Source organism: Microcaecilia unicolor, chromosome 10, assembly GCF_901765095.1.
Source record: "Microcaecilia unicolor chromosome 10, aMicUni1.1, whole genome shotgun sequence".
Lineage (NCBI taxonomy): Eukaryota > Metazoa > Chordata > Amphibia > Gymnophiona > Siphonopidae > Microcaecilia > Microcaecilia unicolor.
In genome coordinates, this window is record NC_044040.1 from 78653353 (window position 1) to 78681259 (window position 27907).

The following is a 27907-nucleotide window of genomic DNA, read 5'->3' on the forward strand; positions in this document are numbered from 1 at the left end:
AACGCATTGCATTCAAGATATGCACGATTGTACAAAAAATCACCCATGCAGACGCCCCAATCTACATGCTAAACCTCGTGGACTTGCCTCCCAGAAACGCCATAAGATCATCCCGCAGGTTTCTCAATCTGCACTTCCCTAGCTGTAAAGGACTAAAATACAAGCTGATATATGCCATCACCTTCTCTTACATGAGCACGCAGTTGTGGAATGCATTACCTACAGCCCTGAAAGCTATTGACGAAATAACCAACTTCCGCAAAGCTTTGAAGACACATCTCTTCAACAAGGCCTACAAAGAGAACCCATAGCCTTACAAAATTACCTCACCAATCCACCTAGTTATTATTGTCCACCTTCTATCCTGCCTAACACCTTCCTTCTGTCTTCCCTCACATAATCTTTGTACATTACTAATTGTATCTGATATCATGGAATGATTATGTCATAACCAAACTCTGTAAGCCACATTGAGCCTGCAAATAGGTGGGAAAATGTGGGATACAAATGCAATAAATAATAATAATAATTCTAAAATAATGAAAGGAACGAAAGAATCTACCAGCTAAAAGCCAGCCTTTTTTTTTATGCTGCTTTTAACTCCTAACTTTTACTCACTTGTTCAGTACCCATGTTTTATCATTCCCACCTTAGTAATTCCCTTATCTCTTATTTGTCCTGTTTGTCTGTCCTAATTAGATTGTTAGCTCTGTTGAGCAGGGACTGTCTGTGTCCGGTGCACTGCACTGTATATGTCTAGTAGCGCTATAGAAATGATAAATAGTAGTAAGTGTGGAGGAAGCAGCACAGAATTTTCAAACCAACAAACGTTTTTAAAAGTTCAGAAGACCAGCATACAAGGAAATCAAGTGGCAAATGGTATAGTTGTGGGAAATAGTCACTTCAATAATCACTTGTCAGCCAAAACCTTAAACAAATAATGACTAATCCGCTGAGAACAAGAAATTGAAATTTGAATCAATGAAACACAAATAAATACATTAAATATATAGATGACCAGTATAGAAAAAAATGATAAAACTAACAAATAGAAATCCTATAGTACAAAGCTGGGATGTGCTAATGTCAGATGATCTGTGTACAAAAAAGGCATGACAAGATAGCATTTTATCCACTGTGGCTTTGTGGCACCATCTCATATTGTATCCAGCCAGACCTACTTTGTCCAACACTTGTGGTAATTTTGTAAGAAGCATAAAAATTTACTATCTTCCTCAAAAGGATTAAAACAAATTTTGTGGCTTTTGATTAAAGCAAGGATACTATTTCTCCTGTTATGTGATGCTTTTCAAATATCAGTATTAATAATTATTTAGATCATTGTATTTTTTATGTGCATTTATCCAAGCTTGCACAATTTATTTTATTAGATTGTTCAGATTAGATCCTATTTATCAGTAGAACAGTTGCAGATAGTGACTCAAACTCAGGTTTTGTCCAGATTTTATCTGTTTATATTCTGCCAAAATCTATGCATATCAAATAGAGACATACATAATAAAACAACAACAAAATTATTAATATAACACTCGGATATTAAAACATTAAAATAAAAGGTAACTAGCTCGGGCTTACTCCACATCATAGTAAAAACCTTACTTCATTATCATCCCACTAGACCAGTTGAACCAATAGGTTGGTTCCTGAACAACAGGTGGAGATACTGAATTTTTTCCAGTGATACCACCAGTATAAAGGGCTGGTGTAGGCTGGAATTCTTCAGTATTTCTACTTCTAGCACAGTGCTCCTTAACTCAGTCCTTAAGAGACACCCAGACAGTTGGGTTTTCAGGATATCCATAATGAATACGCTTGAGAGATTTGCGTACCAAAGAAGGAGTACATGCAAATTTCTCTCATGATTATTCATTGTAGATATCTTGAAAAGCTGGCTGGGTGTGCTCTGAGGGCTGGGTTAAGAAGCATTGTTCTAGTACGGTGATGGCGAACCTATGGCACGCGTGCCAGAGAGGGCACGCAGAGCCCTCTCCTTTGGCACACGCGCCATCGCTGGTCCGCCCACTCTCCCTCCCTCCGAGCACCAGTTCGCCCTCCCTCCCGCCCTCCTTCCAACCAAAGAAGCATCAGGCCGGCTGCCCGTCCTCCCTCCCAGCACCAGGAACCCCCCTCCTTCTCTGAAATTTAAAAAGCATACCGTCCTACTCGGGGTTAAGGCGGCATGCGTTGGCAGTGGCAGCAAAACGCGTGTTCTTCGTGCGGCGCACCTTTGGCCTTCCTTTCTGTCTCTCAAGTTCTGGTCCTGCCTATGGGGCGGGACCAGAGCTTGAGAGACAGAAGGGAAGGCCGAAGGCGCGCCGAGTGAAGAACACGCGCTTCGCTGCTGACGCACGCCGCTTTAACCCCGAGGAGTAGGATGGTATGCTTTTTAAATTTCAGAGGAGGAGGGGGGTTCCTGGTGCTGGGAGGGAGGACGGGCGGCCGGCCTGATGCTTCTTTGGTTGGAGGGAGGGCGGGAGAGAGGGCGAACTGGTGCTCGGAGGGAGGCAGGCAGGCAGGCCTGTTGGTGGGTGGGTGGGAGGCTTTGTGCTGTGTGGTGCTGGGTGGGTGGGAGGGAGGCCTGCTACTGGGTGCTGGGAGGGAGGGAGGCCTGGTGCTGGGTGCTGGGTGGGAGGGAGGCCGGCCTGATGCTGGGTGCTGGGAAGGCCTGATGCTGGGTGCTGGGAGGGAGGGCTGCCTGGTGCTGGCAGGGAGGGCAGGGGGAGAGGATGGTGGCTGGAGGGGCAAGGGTGGCTGGACATGGGTGGCTGGAGGGGAGAGGCTGGTGGCTGGACATTTGTGGCTGGAGGGGAGCGGAGGGTTGCTGGACATGGATGGAGGGCAAGAAATGAAGAAGAAAGGAGGACAGTAAAGAAATAAATGGAAAGGAAGCCCTGGAAACGGAGTTAAGAGGACAGATAGCAGCAGAATCGGATACTGGGCCAGCATGATCAGAAAAACAAAGTCACCAGACAACAAAGGTAGAAAAAATCATTTTATTTTCATTTTAGTGTTTGGAATATATTCAATTTGAGAATTTACATCTGCTGTCTTATTTTGCACTGGGTATACTGGAGCTGTAACAGCTTACAGAAATGATTTATAATGAAAAAAAATCATGTTATTTTTTTCTCCTATACTAGTATAATAGTTTCAATGATGTCTGTTTATATGCGCCGTGGCTATCATAGGGGTGGAGTCATATGTGGTGACCCCGCCCATCATGAGTACTGGCACTTTGCAATAAATAATTCGATTTTGGGTTGCTGTTTGGGCACTCGGTCTCTGAAAGGTTCGCCATCACTGTGCTAGTAGATGGTGAGGTTTACTGGTGTGGTGAGGCTAGGAAGATAGGCCTGATCCCCTGGCACATTGACTGACTGTGGTCCTTATCCCCATTGAGCCAATAGATTGCAGGAATCTCCTTGCCCTGAGCTTCAGCCCACAGACTTCAGCTCGCTAGGTAGACTGACAGAGGTCCCAGTTGGGCCCCTGCCTTTGGGTGGTTCTTGCCTCTCCTCCTTTCTGGGCCCTTACAAGGATAAAAATAAAATAGCATCATTGACTAACTTTACTCTCTTAGTTTGCTAGGGGAATAAAGTTATTGGAAAAAAAGGAAGGAAATAAATAAAGGGGACTTGGTGTGATGGTTCATTAGAAAAAGCAGGCCCGTGGAGGGTGGGAGAGTACAGCCACTTAGGCCCAATGCCACAGTCCTGCTGTTATGTGACTTGTGGAAGCAAGCAGCAAAGCAGTGCTGCTGGCCCCTGCACATTTGTGTCAGGGCTGCTCTGGGAACCTTGCCGCCAGGTCCTGGGGTTGCAGCCGAGAAGAAAGCACTGACAGTTTAGCGATACCAGTCAGCCTCGGGGATCCCATGGCCGTTTTGTCTTTGGCAGGAATGGTAGCCATCTTAGAACTGAATCACCAAAGCACAGGAGGACCCAGGGATGTGGCTGTCATGGCAGGGGGGCACTTTATTAGTGCTTCCTCAGAGTTCCTCCAGGGCCCTGGGGCCCAGGGTGGTACAAGCCTTCATGGATTTGTGTCCATGGCCTTTTGATGGAAGGGCTGGGACTGCTCTGTGCCTTCCTCAACTTCGTTGGCTCCCCATCCCTAGAAGCCTCTGCCCTTGTCATCCAGGAAGTGGCCATGGTGGAGCAGGACTCCTTTCACCGCCCCCCCCCCCCCCCCCCCCCCCCCCACCTTCTCTGCAAGGGAGAATGAGTTTGGGATGAAAGGATGATGAATTCCCCTGGTGACACAATTTTAGAGAGAGAGACTAAATTATTGTATTGATTCCTTGTCCTTAGTAGTGCAAATCTCCTCCTCAGAGCAGGAACAGCCTACATATGGAAATCCTATCTTGTAGGGTCTCTACACTCCTAGGGCTTTACCCTGCATAGGATACTATTTTTTTTTTTTTTAAGGATGATCTTGACTGAGTGGGAAGTTTTAGACCGCCCCCTCAGTGGTACCAGATGCCTAGGTAGGCTGTACCCCATTTAGTGTGATGATCTGGAGAAGTTATTCTGACTCTCCAAAGGGGATATCGCAGTCAATCCCCAGTCAACAGCGGTCATGAAAATGACCATCCATTGAAAGGGGGTTCTGCCTTAAAGGGTGCTCATTATCAGAAGGTGGAACAGCTCCTGAAGCAGGCCTTCTCCTCTGCAGCCTTGGAGAGGAGGGGGTTCAAGTCTCAATCTTTCCAGGTTATGTTGCTCAGGCAGCTTCAGCTTCAGAACGGACGGCATGTTCTGCAGTCTGTTGTCACATTCCTGGCCAATATTCTGGTGCAAGTTTCTCTTCATATGATGGTCTTTGGGATGGTCACCCACAGATAGCTGTGGCTCTTCCACTGGGACTCTGCCTTCAAGGCTCTGCTTATCAAGCTGCCCTTTAAGGGCACCTATCTTTTTGGAAAAGAACTGGAAAACTTATCAGGAACTTGTCCCTACACTTGCCTGAAGATTGTCTTAAGGGGTCTACCAAGGCACAGGGAAGTAGTCTGTACCCTAGGGGTGTTTTTAGCACGACAGACAGACCCCAGGAGTTCTTCGAGTGTTAAGGGCCAGAGGGGGGAGTTCCCTTTTGTGGTGCAAGGTGAGCCAGAAATCTTGGACCCTCCACCAGTGCCTCAGCTCCCAAAGGGGCTCAGTGATGGTGTGTCAGGTCTCTTTCAGGTAGCAGTGGACAGCAGACTCACCCTTCTCTGCCACGAGCGGCCCTTGATAACCTCAAAACAGCGAGTCCTGGAGTTACTGCAGCGGGGTTACTTCTGGGAATTCATCAGATCTATTTTCGATGCATTTCTGGTATCCCCATGTGGATCACTCAAAAATTAAAGGCAGTGTACATGACACTAACCCATCTAATGCTTCGGGGGCAGTAGAGGGGACTTAGTCAGGATTTCATCTACTTTGTAGTTCCGAAGAAGGGAGAGACTTTTTTTTTTATGTATTTATTTGTGACATTTATATCCCACATTATCCCAAACAAGTTTGAATTCGTTGTGGCTTACAATAAACAGTATAGGATACATAACAAAGAATAACGCATAAGAAAGTAATTTGTTGTAAGAATCCAATTTTACAATACAATCAAGCTCATTTTCAAAGCACTTAGCCTCCCAAAGTTCTATAGAAACCTATGGAACTTAGCCTCCCAAAGTGCTTTGAAAATATGCCTAAATATCATAAACATACTGGGATAGCTATGGATGTTTAACATTTAGAAAATCTATTAAGAATGAGAAATTGTACATGAAGCAAAGAGAAAGTTAATGTAAATAGAGTAGTAACCTATTCAGGTAATAATTGTTTGAGATATGGTAGTTATAGACTCCATCCTATTTATATCTTTTTGAGGGTGTGGTCTCCAGAATTCTACACAATGTTCTAAATGAGGTCTCACCAGTCTTATACAGGCATATCATCACCTCCTTTTTCCTATTGGCTATTCCTATTCATATACACCGAAGCATCCTAGCTTTCACCATTGCTTTTTTTACCAGTTTGGCCACCTTAAGATCATCACATATGCTCACTCCCAAGTCCTACTCCTCTTTCATGCAAAAGGTTCTTCACCCGCTAAACCATACTGTTCCCTCAGGGTTTTGCAGTAAAAATGCATGATACTGCATTTTTTTTTTAGCATTACATCTAAGCTGCCAAATTCCAGACCATACCCCTAGCTTTGCTAAGTCCTTTCTCATGTTGTCCACATTATCAGGGGTGTCTACCCTATTGCAGTACTATGCTTTTTGCACTGGTAATGGCACCATGCACCTTCACCAAGGTGATGGTGTTGGGGATGGCCACTCTACATAAGCAAGGCATACAGGCTCACCACTATTTGGATGATTGGCTGATCTATGTTATTTCAGAGATGGGCTCCAGAGATGCTAACTCCTAGACTGCCTCTGCTGTCACCTCAGAGACACCTCAGAGTTCGATTCAATACCGAGAAGGGTATAGTTGTTCTCCCAAAGGAATGAATGTACATGCTCCAGGCCCATTTGCAGGTCTGTGTACAGCTTGTGCCAAGAGCATGGTGAGCTTCTAGATTCGATGAGGCCATTTTAGAGGGCACTGCTGTCCAGGTGGTCCTGCTCTCGATATTTTGAGATTCATCGTTTTCTCCTGTCCCTCCTGATGAATGGCAAAATGGTAGAGACTATTACAAAAAACAAAACTACAGAACATGTTCAAAAGCATGGATTAATGAGACAGAGCCAACATGGATTTAGTGTAGGGAAGTCTTGCCTCACCAATTTCCTACATTTCTTTGAAGGGATAAACAAACATGTTGATAAGGGGGAGCCAGTTGATATTGTGTATCTGGATTTTCAAAAGGCATATGACAAAGTACCTCATGAAAGACTCCAGAGGAAATTGGAAAGTCATGGGATAGGAGGTAGTGTTCTATTGTGGATTAAAAACTGGTTAAAGGATAGAAAACAGAGAGTAGAGTTAAATGGTCAGGATTCTCAATGGAAAAGACTAGATAGTGGGGTTCCCCAGGGGTCTGTGTTGGGACCACTTCTTTTTAACATATTTATAAATTATCTAGATATGGGAATAACTATTTAAATTTGCTGACGACACAGTTATTGAAAGTTGTTAAAATCGCAAGAGGATTGTGAAAAATTGCAAGACGACATTACGAGACTGGGAGACTGGGCATCCAAATGGCAGATGGCATTTCATATGAGCAAGTGCAAAGTGATGCGTGTGGGGAAAGGAGAACCCGAACTATAGCTACGTGATGCAAGGTTCCACGTTAGGAGTCACTAACCAGGAAAAGGATTTAGGAGTCCTCGTTGAAAGTAAATAGAATGTTAGGTATTATTAGGAAAGGAATGGAAAATAAAAATGAGGACATTATAATGCCTTTTTATCACTCCATGGTGCGACTGCACTTTGAATACTGTGTGCAATTCTGGTCACCACATCTCAAAAAAGATATAATTGAATTAGAAACGGTACAGAGAAGGGCGACAAAAATGATTAAAGGGATGGGACAACTTCCCTATGAGGAAAGGCTGAAATGGCTTGGGCTCTTCAGCTTGGAGAAAAGACGGTTGAGGGGAGATATAATAGAGGTTTATAAAATACTGGGTGACGTTGAATGGGCAGACGTGAATCGCTTGTTTACTCTTTCCAAAAATACTAGGACTAGGGGGCACGCAATGGCGCTACAAAGTAGTAAATTTAAAATGAATCGGAGAAAATATTTCTTTACTCAATGTGTAATTAAACTCTGCAATTAATTGCCACAGAATGTGGCAAAAGCAGTTAGCTTAGCGGGATTTAAGAAAGGTTTGAATAACTTCCCAGAAAAGTCCATAAGCCATTATTAAAATAGACTTGAGAAAATCCACTGTTTATTTCTGGGATAAGCAGCATAAAATATATTGTACTGTTTTAGGATGGATCTTGCAAGGTACTTGTGACCTGGATTGGCCACTATTGGAAACAGGATACTGGGTTTGGTGGACGTTTAGTCTGTACCAGTATGGCAACACTTATGTACTTATGAATCTTTCCTAGTGGACTCTTTCATCCCATCTATTGAGTAGGGTCTGGCTGGATCCTTCTAAGTTGAATAGTGGTGACTACAGATGTTAGCCTTGCAGGCTGTGGATCCTTCAGCATGGAAAGCCTGATACAGGGCATGTGTTCAGCCTTGAAGGGCAACCCTGTCCTTCAGTCACCTGGAGATGAGAGCCATCCATCTGGGTCTCCAATTCTTTCATCCCTAGTTGTCAAGGAAGGTGATCCAAGTGTTGTCAGACAACAGAAAGGCGCAGTGCCCCCTTGGGTGCACGGAGCCGAAGATAACATGGCGCCGTGCACCGAGGGGGCATGCGCGCTCAGGCCAGCGGGGTGCCCAGGACAGGTAATAGGTGTTCGCCTGCCCGACGGGAAAGGGGCATCCCGCTGGGAGAAGGGAGGAGAGAAAAACGGGGTATAAAAGCCCCGGGGAGGAGCCCGGACGCCCTCTTTCCTGTCCGGGCTCCAGGTGCTCCCAGCCCTCCCTGCCCAATTTATGCTATGTTTACTTGCATTGTTCTATACTGTCGCAGCTTTGGCGGGGTACCCAAGCCTGATGGTTTAAGCTAGGCAGCTGGGGCAGCTGCGAGTACGGTGGAGCCCCCTTGCTAGACGGCGGGAAGCGCAGGTTTACGATTGGTCAGTCCTGCTAGGACGGCGGACTGCGGATGGACATTGAGCCAGAGGCTGGAGGAGGCTTGGGTATGCCCAAATGTAAAATGTTTGTATATAAATAAAGCTGCGGCCGAGTTATACCAGATTAAATACATTGTGTCTTGTGATGATTAATGATGTTACTGCTTAAAATTTTGCAAACCGAGGTCTCTCGGCTGCCTATGTTACACTACTGCAGTATTGTACATCAGCAAGTAAAGAGGAACCAAGAGCATAGTAGTAGCAGCTGGGCAGAGGGCTGCTTGGCAGCTCTTTCAGCAGCTCACATAGCCAGTACAGACAGCATCCAGGTGGATCCTTGAGCTGGCATTCCCTGAATCCAGGGGAACAAATGAATCAGGATACATTTCAACAAGTGGTGGACCACCTGGCATCCTCCCTACTTCAAACTGATAGCCTCAAGGCAAAATGCAAATTGGGTTTTTTTCTTCAGCAGGCAAAGAGACCCTGGCTCATAGGTCATCAACACACTAGTTGTTGCCCTAGACCCCCCCCCCCCCCCCCCCCCAAAAAAAAAAAGTCTTTGTGTTTTCTCCCTGACCCTTGACCTTTCTAGTGATTCTTGTGGCTCCAGACTAGCCCCACTGTGTGAAATGTGCCAACTTGATGTGCCTTCTGATGCTCCTTCTGCTCCCTCTTCTATTTTGGAATAGGGCCCAGTCCTGATGGGAGATTTTATTTATTTAATAGTATTTATAGTCTGTATTATCTATAAAATCTAAGTGAAATTCAGTAAAACATAATAAAAAAAAAAACATTAAAAAATAAACACCACACATCAACAATTGTATCCACACCGCAACAAAATAATAACTGACTAAATTCATATTAATAAAATATCAAATTAAATAAATGCTTGCTGAAACAAGTGTCTTCAAAAACGTCCTAAAAGAAAACAAAGAAGTCTTTTGTGTTCATTCCAACAGATGATTATTCCACAGAGTAGGTTCTGCAATTTAAAAAAAAACAAAAAAACAAATGTGCTAGATGATCTTTCAAATAGATTTGATGGAAAAAGGTGATATCTAATAAACATTTGCCTTGTGATCTTAAAGTTCTGATGGGGCAATAAATCCTCTTACTAGAAGCAATGGCTAAAGGTACATTATTACTTAGCGGTTTGAAGACTTGAATAAAAATTTTAAACTAAATACGTGGCATCACTGGCAACCAATAAAACCCGTATTGTACTGCAGTAATGTGACTAAATCAAGAAATTCCTGCAGTTAAGCATGTAGCAGCAGCAGCATTCTGAGCTATCTGAAGGGATCGAATGAATGCCCACAATATAAAGTATTACAGTAGTCAAGATCATAGGAGCTAACTTTTCAAAATGATTGGGGGTGCTAAGCCCAGTGGAAATAACCCCTCCGTGGACACACACACAAGTAATTTTCTCAGTATTGGGGTGCTCAAGCACCCACAGAGTTGGCTCCTATGGTCAAGATAGTGCATATTTAATGCCCACATTACAATGCGGAAGTTCCAGCACTCAGCAGATCTTTGAATCTCTTACCATATTAATTTTGGAAAAAACTGTTTTTCACTTTTATCAGCTGTGGTTTAAAAGAAAGACTAGAATCTAACAGTATTCTGGGACTCTTAGCTTTCTGCATGATACAGAAAAATAGAGTTACCAAACTGAAAAAATTTAGAATATTCCATAATTCCTGTTCTAGACAACCTGAGTATTTCGGTTTTTGCTGTGTTTATCAGTAACCTATTAGAGGTCATACAGGCACAAATCATTCTGAGGTACAGCGCCACGAAACCAAAATTCGCCTCAAATGAATTTTGCACTTGAACAATAAATTACAAATTGTCTGCATAATGCTGTTATATATGTCCAGATCTTTCAGTAGTTTACAGGTCGGATACATATACAAATAAAATAGCTGAAAGAGCTGAGCCCTGAGGCACCCCTGATGTTAATGGCATCCACTTCGATTCTGATGTTCTCAAAACCAAGATACAGATCCCTTCTGGCTTATGGTTTGGCCATTGAGAGGCACCACTTAAGATCTAAGGGTTATTCTCCTCAGGTCATCTCTACCATACTGCAAGTTTGTCGAAAGATCACATACATGGTGTATGTAAGGATGTGGAAGTTCTTTAGGAAATTGTGCATGGAGAAACAACTCTCCCCTTGGTCAGCTAGGCTATTGGACATTCTGATCTTCCTACAGAGAAGCTTAAGTACATAAGTATTACCATACTGGGACAGACCGAAGGTCCATCAGGCCCAGCATCCTGTTTCCAACAGTGGCCAATCCAGGTCACAAGTACCTGGCACGATCCCAAAACCAAAGCAAGGGTAGCCCTTGATTCTCTGAAAGTGCAAATGATAGTAATTTTCTGCTTCTGGAGGAAGCTTCAAAATAGCTGTTTAGCCACCCACTTGGATGTTGCTAGATTCATGCAGAGAGTTAAACATTAGTTTCCTATGCTGGATGGTTCTGCTGGGTAGGAATTTGTTATTGATGCTATTGTTTAAGGAGTGCTGACTGCAGACATGTAGGCAGAGGGCCTTTACAGTAGTAGCACAAAACCTTTGAAAAACATCACCAGACATGATTAGGTCAAAATTGGACTGTGTGTTCACAATTTGTTGAAAGCTTCACAGTGGTTCAAATGTTTAGTAAGGTTTTTTTGAGGGGGAAGGGGGACATTTGGATTGAGATGGGCTGTATATGGGGGCATTGTGTTCTTTGGAGTTGTGAACTGTTTTATGATAATGAAGGTGTAGATAATTTTCAGGATTAAAATTATATATTTTGTTTCATTTTATTAATGTAAGTCACCTTAAGTTCATTGAATTGAATAGATTCGTAAACCTAAATTAATAGATGTAGTGTACCAAGATCCTCCACTGTATTCTAGTGCAAAAACTGTAGTAAAACTCAGAAGTCAGAGAGTTATGATTTGTATTGCACCTTATTGGTAAAAACATATTTGGTTGTCCCTCCCCTGCTCCCCCCCCCCCCCCCCCCCCACCACCACCTTTATGGGAATAATTCATGAGGCACTGATCAGGGTGAAAGTTTCTCCAGCCTTCATCATGCATATTCAGGGAACTCTATTAAATCCCACCATTGGACCCTCTAGGTCTCCCAGCTTGATTGTTAAGAAGGTATTGTTTGATTTCCTTAATCTGCCCGATAATAGGATCATATTCTTCTCACGTCTAGAAAAGATTCCACTATGTAATCATACACTTTTAAATGGAAGAGGATTGCTGTCTTGTGTGAGGAAAAGATCTTAGACCTTTCTGTTGTCCTACATAAAAACTGCTTTAATAATTTGTACAACTCTGAGTTTGGACGCAAGACTAGATTTTGTGTACAATTGATGCTTATCTCTATCATTCAGTGCATAGGTTTTCAACCCAGTCCCTGGACACACCTAGCCAGTGAGGATTTTCAGGGTATTCTATGGGGATATACTGAAAACCCAGACTGGCTGGGTGTGCCCCGAGGACTGGGTTGAAAACACCTTATAATGTGGGTAAACAGTTCACTGTACTGTTCATTTTTCAATTTCTTTTTTCTGGCAGTCCATTATAAAGTTATCCATAATGTAGTTTATAAAAAATTCTCGGTGCCTTCCTTAGTAATTTCTTTTATTTTTCTTGTATTGTTATTGGTTACTGTTAATTTTTTTCTTTCTGTTCGATCTTCTGCATGATGGGCTTGAAGAGGTAATTGGAGGGGGGTGGGTTTTTTTTTCCTTTAGTTTCTTGTATGTTTATCCTGATTGAAGCAGTCTGTATGACTATTCTGTTTGTGGTAAGTTTTATTAGTTTGTATGAAATATTAGTGGCCTAGTGGTTAGGGTGGTGGACTTTGGTCCTGGGGAACTGAGTTCGATTCCCACTTCAAGCACAGGCAGCTCCTTGTGACTCCCTGGGCAAGTCACTTAACCCTCCATTGCCCCATGTAAGCCGCTTTGAGCCTGTCATGAATGAGAGAGCGCGGGGTACAAATGTAACAAAAATAAAAATATTATAAATTGATAAGAAAGCAAAAAAGCACATTCAGACTAATTTTAACATTTAATTCAGTTGTCTACTAGCAATAATGTTGTTAACATCCTATATAATAAAAAGCACCTCCAACATTCTGAAGCTGACTCCGAGAAAGTGAAGCCTTGAAGCATTCGTGCTCCTGCTGTATCCATCTCCTGAAATTACGTCACGTACTTCTGTGTTCGTAAAGACCAATCACTGGAAGGGAACGCTGCAGAGTTGCCAGGCAACAGAACGCGACGTCACACGCATGAGGGTGTCGTCGTCCCTCCCTCCCTTCCAGTTCCAGGCCCCCTACCTCTCCAAATTTTAAAAGTCAGCTTCACTTACGAAGTCGGGTTTACGGCGGCCAACAGCAGCAGCGGTAACAGGCATGCAGGCTCGACCCTTCTCTCTCTCTCTCAGCTCTGGTCCCGCCCTCATTTCCTGTTTCCGCAAGGGTGGGACCAGAGCTGAGAGAGAGAGAAGGGTCGAGCCTGCATGCCTGTTACCGCTGCTGCTGTCGGCCGCCATAAACCCGACTTCGTAAGTGAAGTTGATTTTTAAAATTTAGAGGTAGGGGCCCTGGAACTGGAAGGGAGAGACAATGACACCCTAATGCGTGTGACGTCGCGTTCCAAGGGGGGGGGGATCCTGGAACTGGGAGGGAGGAGAGGGGGGGGGGGCTTGAAACTCGGAGAGAGGGAGGGGGAACCTGAAACTCAGTCCCCTGGAACTCGGAGGGAGGGAAGGGACGACTCTGGAACTCGGAGGGAGGGAGAGGACGACCCTGGAACTCAGAGGAAGGGGACAGCCCTGGAACTCGGGGACGACCCTGGAACTCGGAGGGAGGGATGGGGGGAGGACCCTGGAACTCGGAGGGAGGGGACGACGACCCTGGAGCTGGGAGGGAGGGAGGACGACCCTGGAACTCGGAGGGAAGGATGGGGGGAGGACCCTGGAACTCGGAGGGAGGGAGGGGGACGACCTTGGAACTGGGAGGGAGGGGGGGCCTATACACACACTCTCATTCTCACACACACACACTCTCTCTCTCACAGACACACTCGCACCCACTCACTCTCTGTCACACACACACACTCACACATTCACTCTGTCTCTCTCTCACAGACACACTCGCACCCACTCACTCTCTGTCACACACACACACTCACACATTCACTCTGTCTCTCTCACACAGTCACTCTCACACACACTCTCTCAAACATACACACTCCGAGGAAAACCTTGCTAGCGCCCGTTTCATTTGTGTCAGAAACTGGCCTTTTTTACTAGTAAGCCTATAATTTCCTTGTTATAAACTTAGTAGTACAATTTAGTAGCACAGTGGAGCAATGATAGTATGCAGTAGACAGGAGGCAAAGACCTCAAAACAGCGTATTATCAGTGTATGTATAAGTGAATCATGAGGCCTACTCAAATGGCGGACCAAGGTCCGCAGTCCAGAGTTTGGGGTGCCCTTTTTTTTTTTTTTTTTTTTTTTAACTCTGACACCGCATCAGGGGCAGACTGACTCCCTCTCTCAACTCCCGCCTCTGATCCCAGGGCTCCCCACTTTAAATGCTTTCTCTACCCAGGTCTTCTGCAGTGGCAGCAATTCACACAGGCCATCTGCCTGAACTTGAAGCCTGCTATCTGCTGTTCCCTGCCCTTGCAGAAGCAGAAAGGTAGGCCAGAAGGCAGTGGGGTACAACAGAGAGTAGGCTCTGAGCTCAGGCAGATGGCCTGTGTGAATTGCTGCCAAATACCTGAGCAGCAAAAGGATTTAAGGTAGGTAGCGCTTGACATGGGGCCAGAGGAGAGGCTTGAGAGAGGGAGTCAGACTGCCCTTATTCTGTACTGCATATAAATGATTCTAGCGTACAAAGGGCATCATCGGAAGGCATGTAGCTATCGCGTAATCCAGACCCTCGCAATAACGGTGTGCATACAAGTGGTGTTTCACTGTATAGACTGTAACTCCTATAAGGAGTATAAAGCCATAGAAAACCTGCGTGTTTTCCTTTCCTCATGTAGTACCACAGGGATCGTTTTAAAAATTATTTTTATTGATAACATGTACAAAACCATTTAAATATTCACCTTTGTGGTGACCAAATGTTCTGATATCACGGAAACATGCAGAAGTTTATCATTTACATTAGTTTATTTGTAATACCATTGGTATGGTGCAAAAGTTTATTCGCCTATCTTTTTCTATGATATTTGATCCCCCCACTATCACATTTGCCTTTAAAATGTTCACAATCAACCCCACCTTCAGTTTTCAGACTTACATGCAGACTGCCCTTCAGGATGTCCAAATTCTGAAATGTAAACAAATGTCATGATGATAATGCCCACAATTACAGGTATCACTTTAATTGTGAAATATATGTTTTAGAACTTTGTAAAATGTCAGTCCCTCTCAACATTTAACTTGGGTAATGAAGAAAATAAAATGTGTATGTAGTAGTATTTCATCTGTTGAAAATTTGTTTCAAATGCAGGTATTGACTGGATCATTCTCAGTTGACTGTAGGAAATGTACAACATTCTCATTGAAACCAGAAAGAGTTTCCATTAGCTGATATGGTTTTGCATATCATCATCAGTGTTTAAATTGGATAGCTGCATATACTGTGTTGACTACCCTTAATGTATCACTCTGCAAGAACACAAATATCTTGACATTGCATTTGCTTAATAGTGGGATGATACTACATAAGAGAGAATGTTACTGTAGGGTCTATTAATGAAAGTAGAATACGTGCCTAGAAATGTTCAGGTCTGGATTTACCATGGATTTTACTAATAGATAACGAATAGGAGATCATACATTATGTATGTAGACTTTTGCTCATTAATTATTGCTCTGCTGCTTTCTTTTCTTTTTTTTTTTTTTTACAATAATTTTTTCAGCACATGAATGCTGAACTTATACTATTGTAGCAGAGAACCTATAAATAGATTACTTAATGAAGCTGTAGCAGAGTGGCTTGCAGCCTCAGCTCTCTTTTCTTTTTTTTTTTTTTTTCTGGGAACTGAAGCAGAACTTCTTGTCAATATAGGATTCTGTCAAAACAACAGAATGCAAAATGGACATTGCTAAAATGATGTCTTGCTGCGGGTGGTGCTTGAAGTTTGTTTGTTTTAAATTTGGTGCTAACGCCATGAAGGACAGTGTGTGTTCTGAAGCCACTTCCTTCAGTCACCGGTAGAGATGTGGCATAAACTAAAAAATGTGAAATGTAAACTGGATTTTGTTGAGCTAGAGTTTAACATTTATAGCTAGAAAGGGTAATTTCAAGACTATATCCAAAACCCAGTCACCATTCTTTTCACAAGTATTGATATTTAAGCAAAGCATGAATACTGAAATAAGTTCTATGTAGCTGCATATTGAAAGATTCTTTTCTTTTCTTTCAGTGTGAAAAATTCAAACTATTGCCTCCCTTCTTATGCGTCTTATAAGAATTATGACTACTCAGAGTCAGGAAGTAACAATGAACAACCTGGTCTCTGTGGCTTAAGTAATTTGGGAAATACATGTTTCATGAATTCAGCAATTCAGGTAGGTGCTTCAGAACAACATGTGAGTATAACGTTTTGAGAAACTGGAATCTCATGCTATCATATAAGTTTGTAATGATAAGGAAAGCCTAATAAGCTCAAGTTGTGAAAGCATGTAAGAAAATAGAATTCATCAATAGTTGGTATGGGCTCTGTAGTTCTACATCAGATACCTGTATAAGCTATCCATGAAAATGTAAAACTGAGTACAGGGAAAGAAAAGTAAGATTGCAGACTGAGTTGAGAAATATCCTTTTGTTTTTTTTTCTTATGAAGAAAGAGGTCGTCGCGCTCAACCTCAGCGAGGTCCCCCAAGGGGCCCTCCTGATGATAACAGACGGTCCAGAAACGATTATTCCCGCCCTAGTCCGGACCACTATCCAGATATTCAGTGTTTTCGCTGTCTCCAATACGGTCATTATGCACGTCAATGTTCACAACTATTACAAAACAGACCCAGGAATCAAGTCCGCCAAAACCCTCCAGAACGACAGTCATTCCCATTATGGAACCCGGATCAACGCCGCCCACAGTGACTAGGCGTGGTCCACACTACAGCAGGATTGGACGATCCTATGATCACCTTGCTAATCTGTGATGTTCCCATTCCCTTTTTAATTGACACAGGCGCTTCTCGCTCTGTGCTTGCCCATGTTCCGCACAAACTGCAGAAGTTTCTCAAAGTTTCTCCAGACAACATTACCACCACAGGATTTGATGGTGTCCCAACGGACACACCACTGCTTGAACCCCTGCCCACTAAATATGCCGATCTACAACTTTCGGCTCCTTTTTTGTATGCTCCACTATGTCCTGTCAATTTACTTGGAAGAGATCTGTTGACATTGTTTCACTTTGAAATTCATTTTGATCCTTCCCCTAATGAAAGCACTTCACTCATGATGGCTGTCACTTCTATGGTTGAGAAACAAATAGAGGTAGCGCTGAATTATTTGCCGGGTTTCCTTTGGGCCACACCTGATAAGCCCTATGGTAAAGTAACAGGCCCTCCCCATCAAATCCAGCTTTTACCAGGCTGTAAAGGCCCCAAAATCGCCCAGTATCCGCTAAAACCTGAAGTTATTGCTGGAGCTCAGGAACAAATTGATTCCTTGTTACAGCAGGGTATTATTGAAAAGTGTAATTCACCATACAACACTCCATTGTTCCCTGTCCCAAAGAAGGATCCTGGAACCTTCCGTATAGTGCAGGACTTACGAGCACTAAATGACCTCACGTACGCTACTTTCCCAAATGTGGAGAACCCGACTACACTCCTAAATAGCATCTCCTTGCAGACATACCATTCCACTATTGATTTATCCAACGCCTTCTTTTCCATCACTCTTGACCCTGTAAGCCGACCGCTTACAGCTTTCCAATTCAATAACACAACATATCAGTGGACTCGTCTTCCCCAGGGGTTTACCGACAGTCCTACCATCTTTTCCCAAACTTTAGCAGAACACATACAGGAATTTAAACGTGACAGGTATGTTCTCCCACCACATACTTTTATTGTTCAGTATGTGGATGACATGCTTATTACATGCCCTGACTTTGACACTTGTGTTCAAGTCACCTGTGACTTTCTAGGCTTCCTTGCTACGAAAGGCTACAAAGTTAACAGAAAGAAATTAAAAGTTGCTCAGACACATGTTACCTTCCTTGGCCATCACATTGGCCCCCGTCAGAAGGGCCTGGGTCCCGATACCCTACAACACGTTTCTTCTTTGCGTATGCCCACAACAGTTTCTGATCTCAGAGGTGTCCTTGGCATGCTAAACTTCTGTCGCCTTTGGATACCCAATTATTCCGCCCGGACTCAGCCATTTTACATGAAACTACAAGGTAAACAGAAAGTGAAACATGAACCCTTACACTTTACAGCTCAGGAAACAGCTGATCTTATGGCCCTTGTGAAAGATGTTATGCTTTCCTCACCATTGGCAACTATTGATGTTTCTCAGGATGTGCACCTTTGGGTTGTGCATACTGAGGATACTTGGTCTTGCCTAATCACACAAGAACATGATGATCTTGCATGTGGTTACCTTTCAGGAACTTTTTCACCCGTTGAAAGAGCTTTTGCAACTTGTGAGAAAGGTCTTGTTGCCGCCAGTACTGCTGTTACCAAACTATACAGCTACATTCCTCACCTTCCGGTGATTCTCCACACGTCCCATGATGTTAAATATCTATTGGACAAACAGATCAGTCACATGACTGTCTGCCGTTTGCAAAAGTATCAAGTACTTTTGTTTAGTGTAGTGCACTCCATTCACCCATTAACTTTAACTGACCTTCAACGTTTGGATCCATTGCTCACCGTAACAGAGACAGCACAGAATGCCATCTTTCCCCATGAGTGCACTACCCAATTATCTGTACCCGAATCTCTCCATGTACATTCTGAAATCTTGCAGAGTGGCGAGGTTTGGTTTACAGATGGTTCTCAGCAAAACGGGGTAGCTGGTTTTGCCGCCCTACGCTACACACCCGACGAACATATACTCGACCCTGTACAATTTAGACTGCCAGAGGCATTCACAGCCCAAACTGCAGAACTTGCTGCTGTTTTGTACGTTCTGCTATTCAAAGCACTACACTCAGATTTGAGCATTGTCACTGACTCAGACTATGTTTTTGCTTCCTTGCACTCCCATGTTCGCAAATGGAACCAGAGGGGTATGATTTCCTCAACTGGACAACCCCTAAGTCACTTACCGTTGTGGACTGCTCTTTTTGATGCGCTGGAGCAGCGTCATCAAAGAGGCTTCCGCACCAGTATCTCCTGGATAAAGGCACATCAGGAGACAGTCTTTTCTTTCGCCATCAACGGCAACCATGCTGCTGATGAACTAGCCCGTGAGGTTACTTCCCTCTCCAGTCTTCCTTCCGGCGCCGCTACCGATGCGGCACTTCCGGTCATTGTGTCCGAAGCACCACTTCTTGACACGCCTCCTTCAACTCCTTCCGATTCCACACAATCTGATTCCTCCTCTCCAAGTACCCCTCCCCTTTTTCATACTCCTCCCATCATTACACCTCCCTTATCTCCAGTACCGCAGTGTCCTCGGAATGAGCCTACTCCTCCTGTAACCTCTGAATCCCTAACTTCTGACTTCTCTTCTACCCTCACGTCCTCACTTACACAAGCAGAAATCACCTTGTGGAAGCAAGCAGGCTGTTTCCTTAACCCTAATGGTATTTGGACCCATCCCTATGGTCAACTATGTGTTTCACAGCATGTTCTGTCTCTCCTCCTGCATGCCCTCCATTACCCTTTGCATTTGAATGCTAATACATTGTATGATCAACTGTCTTCCAAATTATGGGCTCCCCAAATGATGCCCATGTGTCATACTGTGGTTCATAATTGTTACAAATGTTTTCTGTATACACCTAAACGAGGACCTGTCATTCCTTCAGGTCATTTACCTGTTGTCCAGGGACCTGGCCAACATTGGTATATTGATTTCACGGATATGCTGACACCTGTTCGTGGTAAACGGTATCTGCTTGTCTGCGTGGACGCTTTCTCTAGGTGGGTGGAAGCTTTCCCTTGCTCTAGAGAAACCGCACAAACTATGGCACAATCACTGTGCAATGAAATTATTCCTCGATTTGGTATTCCTGGCAAAATAACCACAGATAATGGTACACACTTTGTAAATGAACTGCTGCAGAATCTCCTTCCAGCACTTGGCATTACTCACAGAACTGTCTGTGTCTACAAACCCACCAGTAATGGTTTGGTAGAAAGATACAATGGATTGCTCAAAACCAAAATGCGTCAGCTTATGGCAAATGGGATAAAGAATTGGCTTGATGCCCTCCCACTGGCACTCTTATCACTTCGTGCCACTCCATCCTCTTCCCTTAAACTGACGCCTTTCCAATTATGTACAGGTCGCCCAATGCGACTTCTACCTGGCAATCCAGACACTCAAGTGCCCGATCAATACTCAGTATATTGGGATATCTTGCAGACTATTGTAAGTTCTCTGTCCTCAATTCCACAGGCCATTTCGGACAGAAGAGGGGATTGTGATGCCAATAGATCCCCCCCTTACAAAGTGGGCGATCTAGTGCATCGGCGTTATTACACGCACAAAACCTGGCGAGATCCCATCTACGTTGGCCCCTTCAAGATAGAAGCTCTGTCAGCAACAGCTGCTAAACTTGAGGACCACACATCCTGGGTCCATCTGAAAGATATACGAGTCTACCCGAATACCGAATCAGGCCTCCTGGATGTTTCCATTGATGTTTCCAGCACAGCAGCCACTGGAGAGACCTGTCCCGCCACAAACTCCATCTCCACCGCCACTGAGCCCAAGACCACCGACCCCACATCCAACACTCTTAAACCATCTTGATCAACTCGACCAAAGACTTAACCACTTAATCAACTTAGACCATCCATCTCCTGAATCGCACCTCCTTGATCTGGCTGAGATAGTCATCCAAACCATCGCAGAATCTCCAGAGTCACCATCTGAACAACCACCTGTATTTGAACCAGCTTTTGAGTTGCCATCCTCACCTCCACCTCCCACTGTTCCAGCATTCCCACTTCCCTACGTTGATCTTCGCATCCGTCTCATCCGAATCTGTAACCTTGCAGAAGATCTCACCCAAGTCCGCAACTTAGCAGGAGAGTTGAATCTGGAAGAACAAGAGTCTGTTGCGTTTTCAACAGTACAGAATTTGCACAGCAACATCAGTGAGCTGCTCGACATTCTACATTTGTACTTCCCGAATCAAGCCAGATAAATGCCACAGCAAGTTCCGCCGCTGTTCACTCCAGAAGAGCTCATTCCCTTACAGACTATTTCTCTACATAAAGTTCCTATTCCAATACCACCTTTCCCAACCACTCCTGTGAAAGTTTTAATACCACCACCCTCCCCCGCGGGTAAAGTTCTCCGCAGGGAACCAACTGCTGAGAACCTTGCTGCCCTTGACGACATCACGGAACCAGATCCACCAGACCCACAGAACACTGGACTTTACCCTGTTGATAAGTGTGACTCTGAGCAGTTATCTGAAACCAATTCCCATTGGTCCAACGACTTTGACGGCACTTATTTGGAAGGCGACACCATTCCTGACGACACGGACGGAACCAGCACCCGTCCAAGTGTTGTCTCAGCTGCAGTAACAGTGTTACATCAGTACACCCTCTTCTTCTGCTTCCCATCTGCTCGATTGTTTGCTGTTGGACTCTTGTGCATGATCCTACTTTGTATAGGTTTGGTTTTGTTTCTCACTACCCTGTTTACCTATACTGCTGACAGTAACCTCTTTGATCTTTGGATCACACTCACTGCCTTTCCCACTGGCAACGTTACTTTGCCCGTTGGAAACGCCACGGTACTTGCAACTACTTCGGTACTTGCAACTACCCCAGCGGTACTTGCAACTACCCCAGCAGTACTTGCAACTACTTCTGTACTTGCAACTGCTCCTGCTCCTCCACCTACTACAGCAGCCTACACAGAGCCCCAACAGTACACCACATTCACACGCCTGTTTGGACACAGATCCCTCCAAACGATCAAAAAGATCGGTCCCCTTGCCGCCAGCTATCCCACCTCTTGGTCAGACACATCTGCTACAACAGACTTTTCAACTGGCAACCCTACAGTGCCTATTGAAAACTCTGCGACTACTCTTGTCCTCACTAATTCTCCTGTTTTGCATTCTACAAGTGTTCCCAATAATATCAGTAGCTCGGTCCATCTTGTCCCCAATTTTACAACTGCTTTTGAGGATAATATTACCCTGCTTAAATTACGACCCTCCCCTCCTCCTTATCCTCTGGTTCCTACTAGTGACGTTCCTCCTCCCACGAATACTACCTTAGCCACTTCAAGTACCAAAGTCCCCGCTACTCGTCCTCCCAGATAGCTCACCATCCCAAAGTAATTATCAATATATGTCCCAGAACATACCAGATAACCAGCCTTCTCCACCTGATTCTCCCCCACCGTCGCCTTTAAGCTTAGGTGAACACTTAATCCCTGAACCTCCAGAGTACCTTTTTGATCCAAGAGAATTAATACATCCCCATTGGGACCCAGCTCCAGAAGACGATCCCAATTGGGACCCCTTCACACGATTTCAAACATTGTGTGAACCCTTATTCGAGAGTTGGACACTAGGTCCTAGTCGAACGGTCACACACACTCTGGTACTGTTTGGAGGAACCTTAGGTTTACAAGTTGAACAAACCGACGATCTCCTAATAAGACCAGAAACTGGTGACGTTGTAGATTTTTGGTTAATCACATACGCTGTACTGGGCACTGACTGGATACCCTTCCTGTTCATTAGAGAGGTTGGATTGGGACCTTTGGAAATATATAGTCTTTTCGAAATCCCCGACCCTACTGAAAGAGGAGCTATTAGAATTTACCCACCCTACCCAAATTCTTCCTAATGATATATCAAGCATTGGTATACGTAGGAATATTAATTATAGCAATTGCAGTTCTGGTTAAGACCCTAGGATTTATTTTGTTACTCATTTTCATTAACCGCCAATTGCCTTTGGTACAGTCCAGATCTTACATTTAACCATGAAAACTACCAACATGAAGTGCCTAGCCCTTCTGTTGTGTGTGCTCACCATGCCTATGGTACAAGGAACAAAGGATCTAGAAAGTTTTCTGCAACAGTTTATTACCACCCCCGAAATAACATTACCCACAACTAAAGACACGACCACAATCACCCTTGATGTGTGTGCTTACACAATGTGTGGGGAACATCCTGTACAGCAATATTTGTCAGCCTTTGAGGTATACCTGTGTCCCTTCTCCAATTGCGGAAGTTGGGCACAAGTATGGTGGTACACAGGTTCATGGATTCCCTACTCAGGTAGCGAAATTCCAGATCTCAAAAAGAGCATTTCCATTATGAAATTGCGAGTGAATGGCCTCTGTTCAATGACCAAATGTAATCAAGTGGCTATCACTTTCAGAGGAGTGACGGCTGTTACATACAGAACTTATTCCTTAGGAATTGACGCCTCAGGTAGAGACCCCGTTGGAAAATTTAAGATTGTTCCACCCCCAGCCCAACCAGAAAAGAATCCTTTGATGCCAACAAAAATCCCAGAAGTAAAGATTCCTTACCAGATTGTGCCGATTAATAATTCTAAAGATTTAATAGCATTAGAAACAGGATTTGGAGAAACAAACCTGTGGCTTGAATGGGCGCATTATACTACAAAGAGTTTGAATGTCTCTAATTGTTATTTTTGTTCCCATGCAAGAGCAGAACCAACAGTAGTTCCCTTTCCTTTAGATCTCCACAATGACCCAGATGGTTTTTGGTGTATGTTAGAGTTATTACAAATGAAAGATGATATCAACCAGACTTGTCAACATCTTAACGAACACCACCCCTACTTACCCCCTCGGCTGAGGGTTCCACCTGCATTCAGGATTCCAGATCCTGCTACCAGATATCATACATGTCTGGAATGATATGGGGTGAAGAATACACGGTTTCTAGGAAATTTGACCAATTGTAATACAACCCTAGAAAAAGGGACTCTACGAAATCTAAATCTCACAGACTTTTCACAAGCTAGAGCAGACATATGGTGGTACTGTGGAACCCACACTATCTACCATACACTCCACAGGAGTTGGACAGGCAGATGTGCCTTAGTCAAATTGGTAATTCCAATTATAATAGCATCTTTGCTCCCTCCTCATAGCAGCTCTTCCTCACGAGTGAAGAGAAATGCAATGCCTGGATCTTTTGATGATCGGGTCTATATAGATGCAATTGGAGTTCCAAGAGGGGTTCCTGATGAGTTCAAAGCCAGAAACCAAATAGCTGCAGGATTCGAATCAGCTTTCTTTTGGTGGGCTACTATAAATAAAAATTTAGACTGGATCAACTATATATATTACAACCAGCAGAGATTTGTGAACTACACTAGAGATGCAGTTCAAGGAATTGCAACACAATTAGACGCCACCAGCAGGATGATGTTGGAAAATAGATTAGTTCTTGTCCAGATTTTGGCATCGGATGGCGGGGTGTGCCGGAAGATAGGTACACAGTGTTGCACCTTTATCCCCAACAACACTGCTCCAGATGGATCAATCACCAGAGCTTTGGAAGGCTTAACCTCACTGTCACAAGAATTGGCAGAGAACTCTGGCGTTGACACATCCTGGACTGGTTGGATGGATAGAGCTTTTGGTAAATGGAAGACATTTATCATTTCAGCAGCCACTACTATAATTATAGTGGTAGCAATTTTTGTATTAGTAGGATGTTGCATAATCCCTTGTGCTAGAGGCTTAGTAGAACGCTTAATTGAAACGGCAATAATGAAAAAGACAACAGCAGGACAATATGTCCTGTACGGAAATCTCCTTCCCAACACCACAGGAGATAACACATTGGACTATCTCCCTCTGAGAAGGACCAATCGCTATGCAAATGCTAGAGACACTAGAGAGATGTCTGCAACTGTATAATCAGGTAATAGCACACAGGGATACAATATAACCATATAAAGCTTTATAAGATGATGTGATACATGAGCAAAATGTCTACATAACCTATGCAAATCTATGCAAATGTATACTCAAGATATAATCAGTATATAACCAAAGAATTTATGATTGATAACAATATATACTCACATAGGTAAGAATAAGTTAGAACCTGCATATTAAAGGGTAGAATCAAAAATATTATTATAGTAATTATAAGTTTTTGTATAACCATAGATATAGATAAGAAGTATTGAAATAATTGAAGTGGTGCCAAGATGGTAATTTCAAACCAAAAACAAATTAGACTGTACCAGTTAACCGTAAGACTCAGAAAATTTGATGGCCTGATAGGATACCTTCTGGAATGGATGGTACCATGGTGTTTTAACCCTGGTGTCACCCTATGGGATAGGGTGAAGAGGGGAATGTTAATATGTGGCCTAGCTTCAGACCTACCACTGGAATAGTGGTGGGCTAAGCTACACAGCCTAAAGCAACTGAAAAAGTATTGACAAGGCCAAATAACAAGCTAATGATTTCTTATATGAGAATCTGCAAAAAGCAGGTCTGAACAATGAGTCTTAACACAACCAGGTACAACTTTCTAATTGAATAAAGCACCTATAATGAAAGAATAATGGGTAAAAGGAATAAAATGAGGTTCTTAAAATGGGACTTATTTTCCATAAGATGGCACACAGATCATAAGATGTTATGAAAGGTATTACAAAAGGAAGATGTGAAACTGATAAAGATATTTTGGTAAACGAGAAAAACAAAATGTTCCAAAAACATGTTGACTTTGACGGATATGGGGCAATCTCTTGAAATAGCTAGAACGGAAAGACAGATGGTACAGATGCGCATCTGGCCGGATACGAAAGTATGATCTCAGAAATTGAGAAATATTAGAAAAAAAAAGGTGCCTCACAATACACTTGTATTGGGATCTGGGGCTATAAAAGAGATAAGATTTAGACAGGGAGTTGGAGTCTTCCCCAGCGCTTCTCAGACGGCGGAGCCCTATGCGATTGAACCCAGAATCTGTTTGATGTCTGTACTTAATTGAACACTTGGTAAGAATAAAGCCTTCTCTCTGAAATCTATCTCTGTCTTTATTTTCAAGCATTCTTCACCTTTCATTGATACTACAAACTAAGCCACACACACAACTAACACTCAATGTCTATATAAATTACTGCTGCATTTTAATAGAATACATGTAGCTACATAGATGACCAAGGATTCACTTAGATCCTGATAGACAGAAGGCCATGGTCATGGACATTATCCTAGACTTACGCCTTCTGGTATCTACACAACAGAAATATCACTGGGATGGAATATCAAAAGGATTTAGGCAGGCGGCCCAACACATAGTGGAGGCGCAGACCCTTTGTCCCTTGAGAAGGGTATTCCTGGGGCGCAAAGAGGGCCTTTAAAATTTACAATACTTTGGGGCAAGTGGAATAACTTGAAAATTTTACAGTTCAGTAAAAAAAATATCAGGAAAGCTTGCATTTTACTCTTTGCATGTTCCCTTACATTACTTTTTGTAGGTATACTAAAAGTTGCAAAGCAGATGATTCAATTCAGCTTTAGAAAGAAAAAGCTCCAGGGACGGAGCCAGGCGAGTAGCCCAAGAGGACACATGGAGTGAGAGCTCTCACCCTATGGCTAAAATTATAATCGTTACTTTTCCATATCTTCTGGATTGCTCCGTCTTGCTAATCTAGTTTCTCAGCTCTGATGGGACTTCCAAATATAGTAAGTCTGATTCATGTTTCGTGATCTCCTCCAGTGTAAAGAGGCCTAAGCCTGAGCAAAGCACCCTGACAAAATGGCAGCAAAATCCGCTGAATCGCAGCTTGAAATATTAGTGCAAGAAATGTGCTCCTTAAAAGATACCTTGATGAAACAACTAGATGCAACAAGGACAGTTCGTTCGGAACTTGAATCTCTCGACTCTCAATTCGATGATGCTTGACATCGCGTAGATAATCTTGAACAAACACGTGGCATTTCGATTAAATTGCAAAGACTTGGTAAACATGATCAGGAGATTTTAAAACTAAAAAGAGATTTTGAGGAGCTATCAAATCGAAATAGGCGTAATAGCACGCAGTCTGCAGGAAGTCTCTGAAGATATGGTCCTTATCTCTTTTGTTATGGAACAACTACCAAAACTTTTAGATCTTAAACTTGAGGCTCCTTTAGAATTCGAGTAGGCCATCGTGTTCCCTTGAGGCCTACCCCTGCGGCAAAACATCTGAGGCCAATTGTGGCAAAATTATTAAGATTTCAGCAAGCTTACCAGATTCTTAACACTGCAAAACAACGTCCCTGTCTATTATATCAAGGTTGGTGCATAATTATTATTCCAGATCTTGCAAAAAGCACTGCTGCCCGTGGAAAGGAATTCTCACAACTACATCAACCATTAAAAGATATTGGAGCCGCATGCTGTATTCTACTCAGATGTGCATTACTTACAACAATCATACATACATTTTAGAGCCTCTGAACTGAAATCATTTCTTGATTCTATGAAGATGCAGTAACATAACCTTCTATTTCTATTGGCTGAATACCATAATTTTGGAGCATTCATTTTAAATCTTTGTTAATATAAAAGAAGTAACTCGTACACTCCTTATTTAAGTATGGTCATGGGAGAGAGAGCACTCATTTACCTCCCTTACTAATATGTCACGGTTTTGTTCCACTTTGAGCCTTTCAAATTGCTTTGTCTTGTTTTTCTAGTGTTATGAAGCAGTTGGTATTCTCTTTACTCTATCATATGTTTATTTTCAAATTATTATGTAAAATTGAATATGTATGTATTTTCCCCAAAATTTTATATATGGTGCTTTAAGTTGTGCATGCTAATTTGGCCCCATGGCCAAATTGCATGCACAACTTAATTGATTAACAAGCCAGTCATTACCAATAATTGGTACTTTAATTAGAATTAACATGCACAGCTTTGTAGGCATATTCTATCATGGTGCATGTAAATTCTAATGCGTGCAGTGAAAGGGGGCATGGCC

The 27907-nt window shown here is 43.2% G+C and overlaps 1 protein-coding gene across 6 annotated transcripts in view; it reads left to right on the forward strand.

Annotated features, from left to right (window-relative positions):
* Nucleotides 1-27907, forward strand: part of USP15 (ubiquitin specific peptidase 15) — a 519523-nt gene that overhangs the window by 178084 nt on the left and 313532 nt on the right. For all 6 annotated transcript variants that reach the window (XM_030217240.1, XM_030217241.1, XM_030217242.1 and 3 more), the window contains one exon: nt 16183-16327. In XM_030217240.1, coding sequence (XP_030073100.1) covers nt 16183-16327 — 145 coding nt within the window. The remainder of the gene's footprint in view (nt 1-16182; nt 16328-27907) is intronic.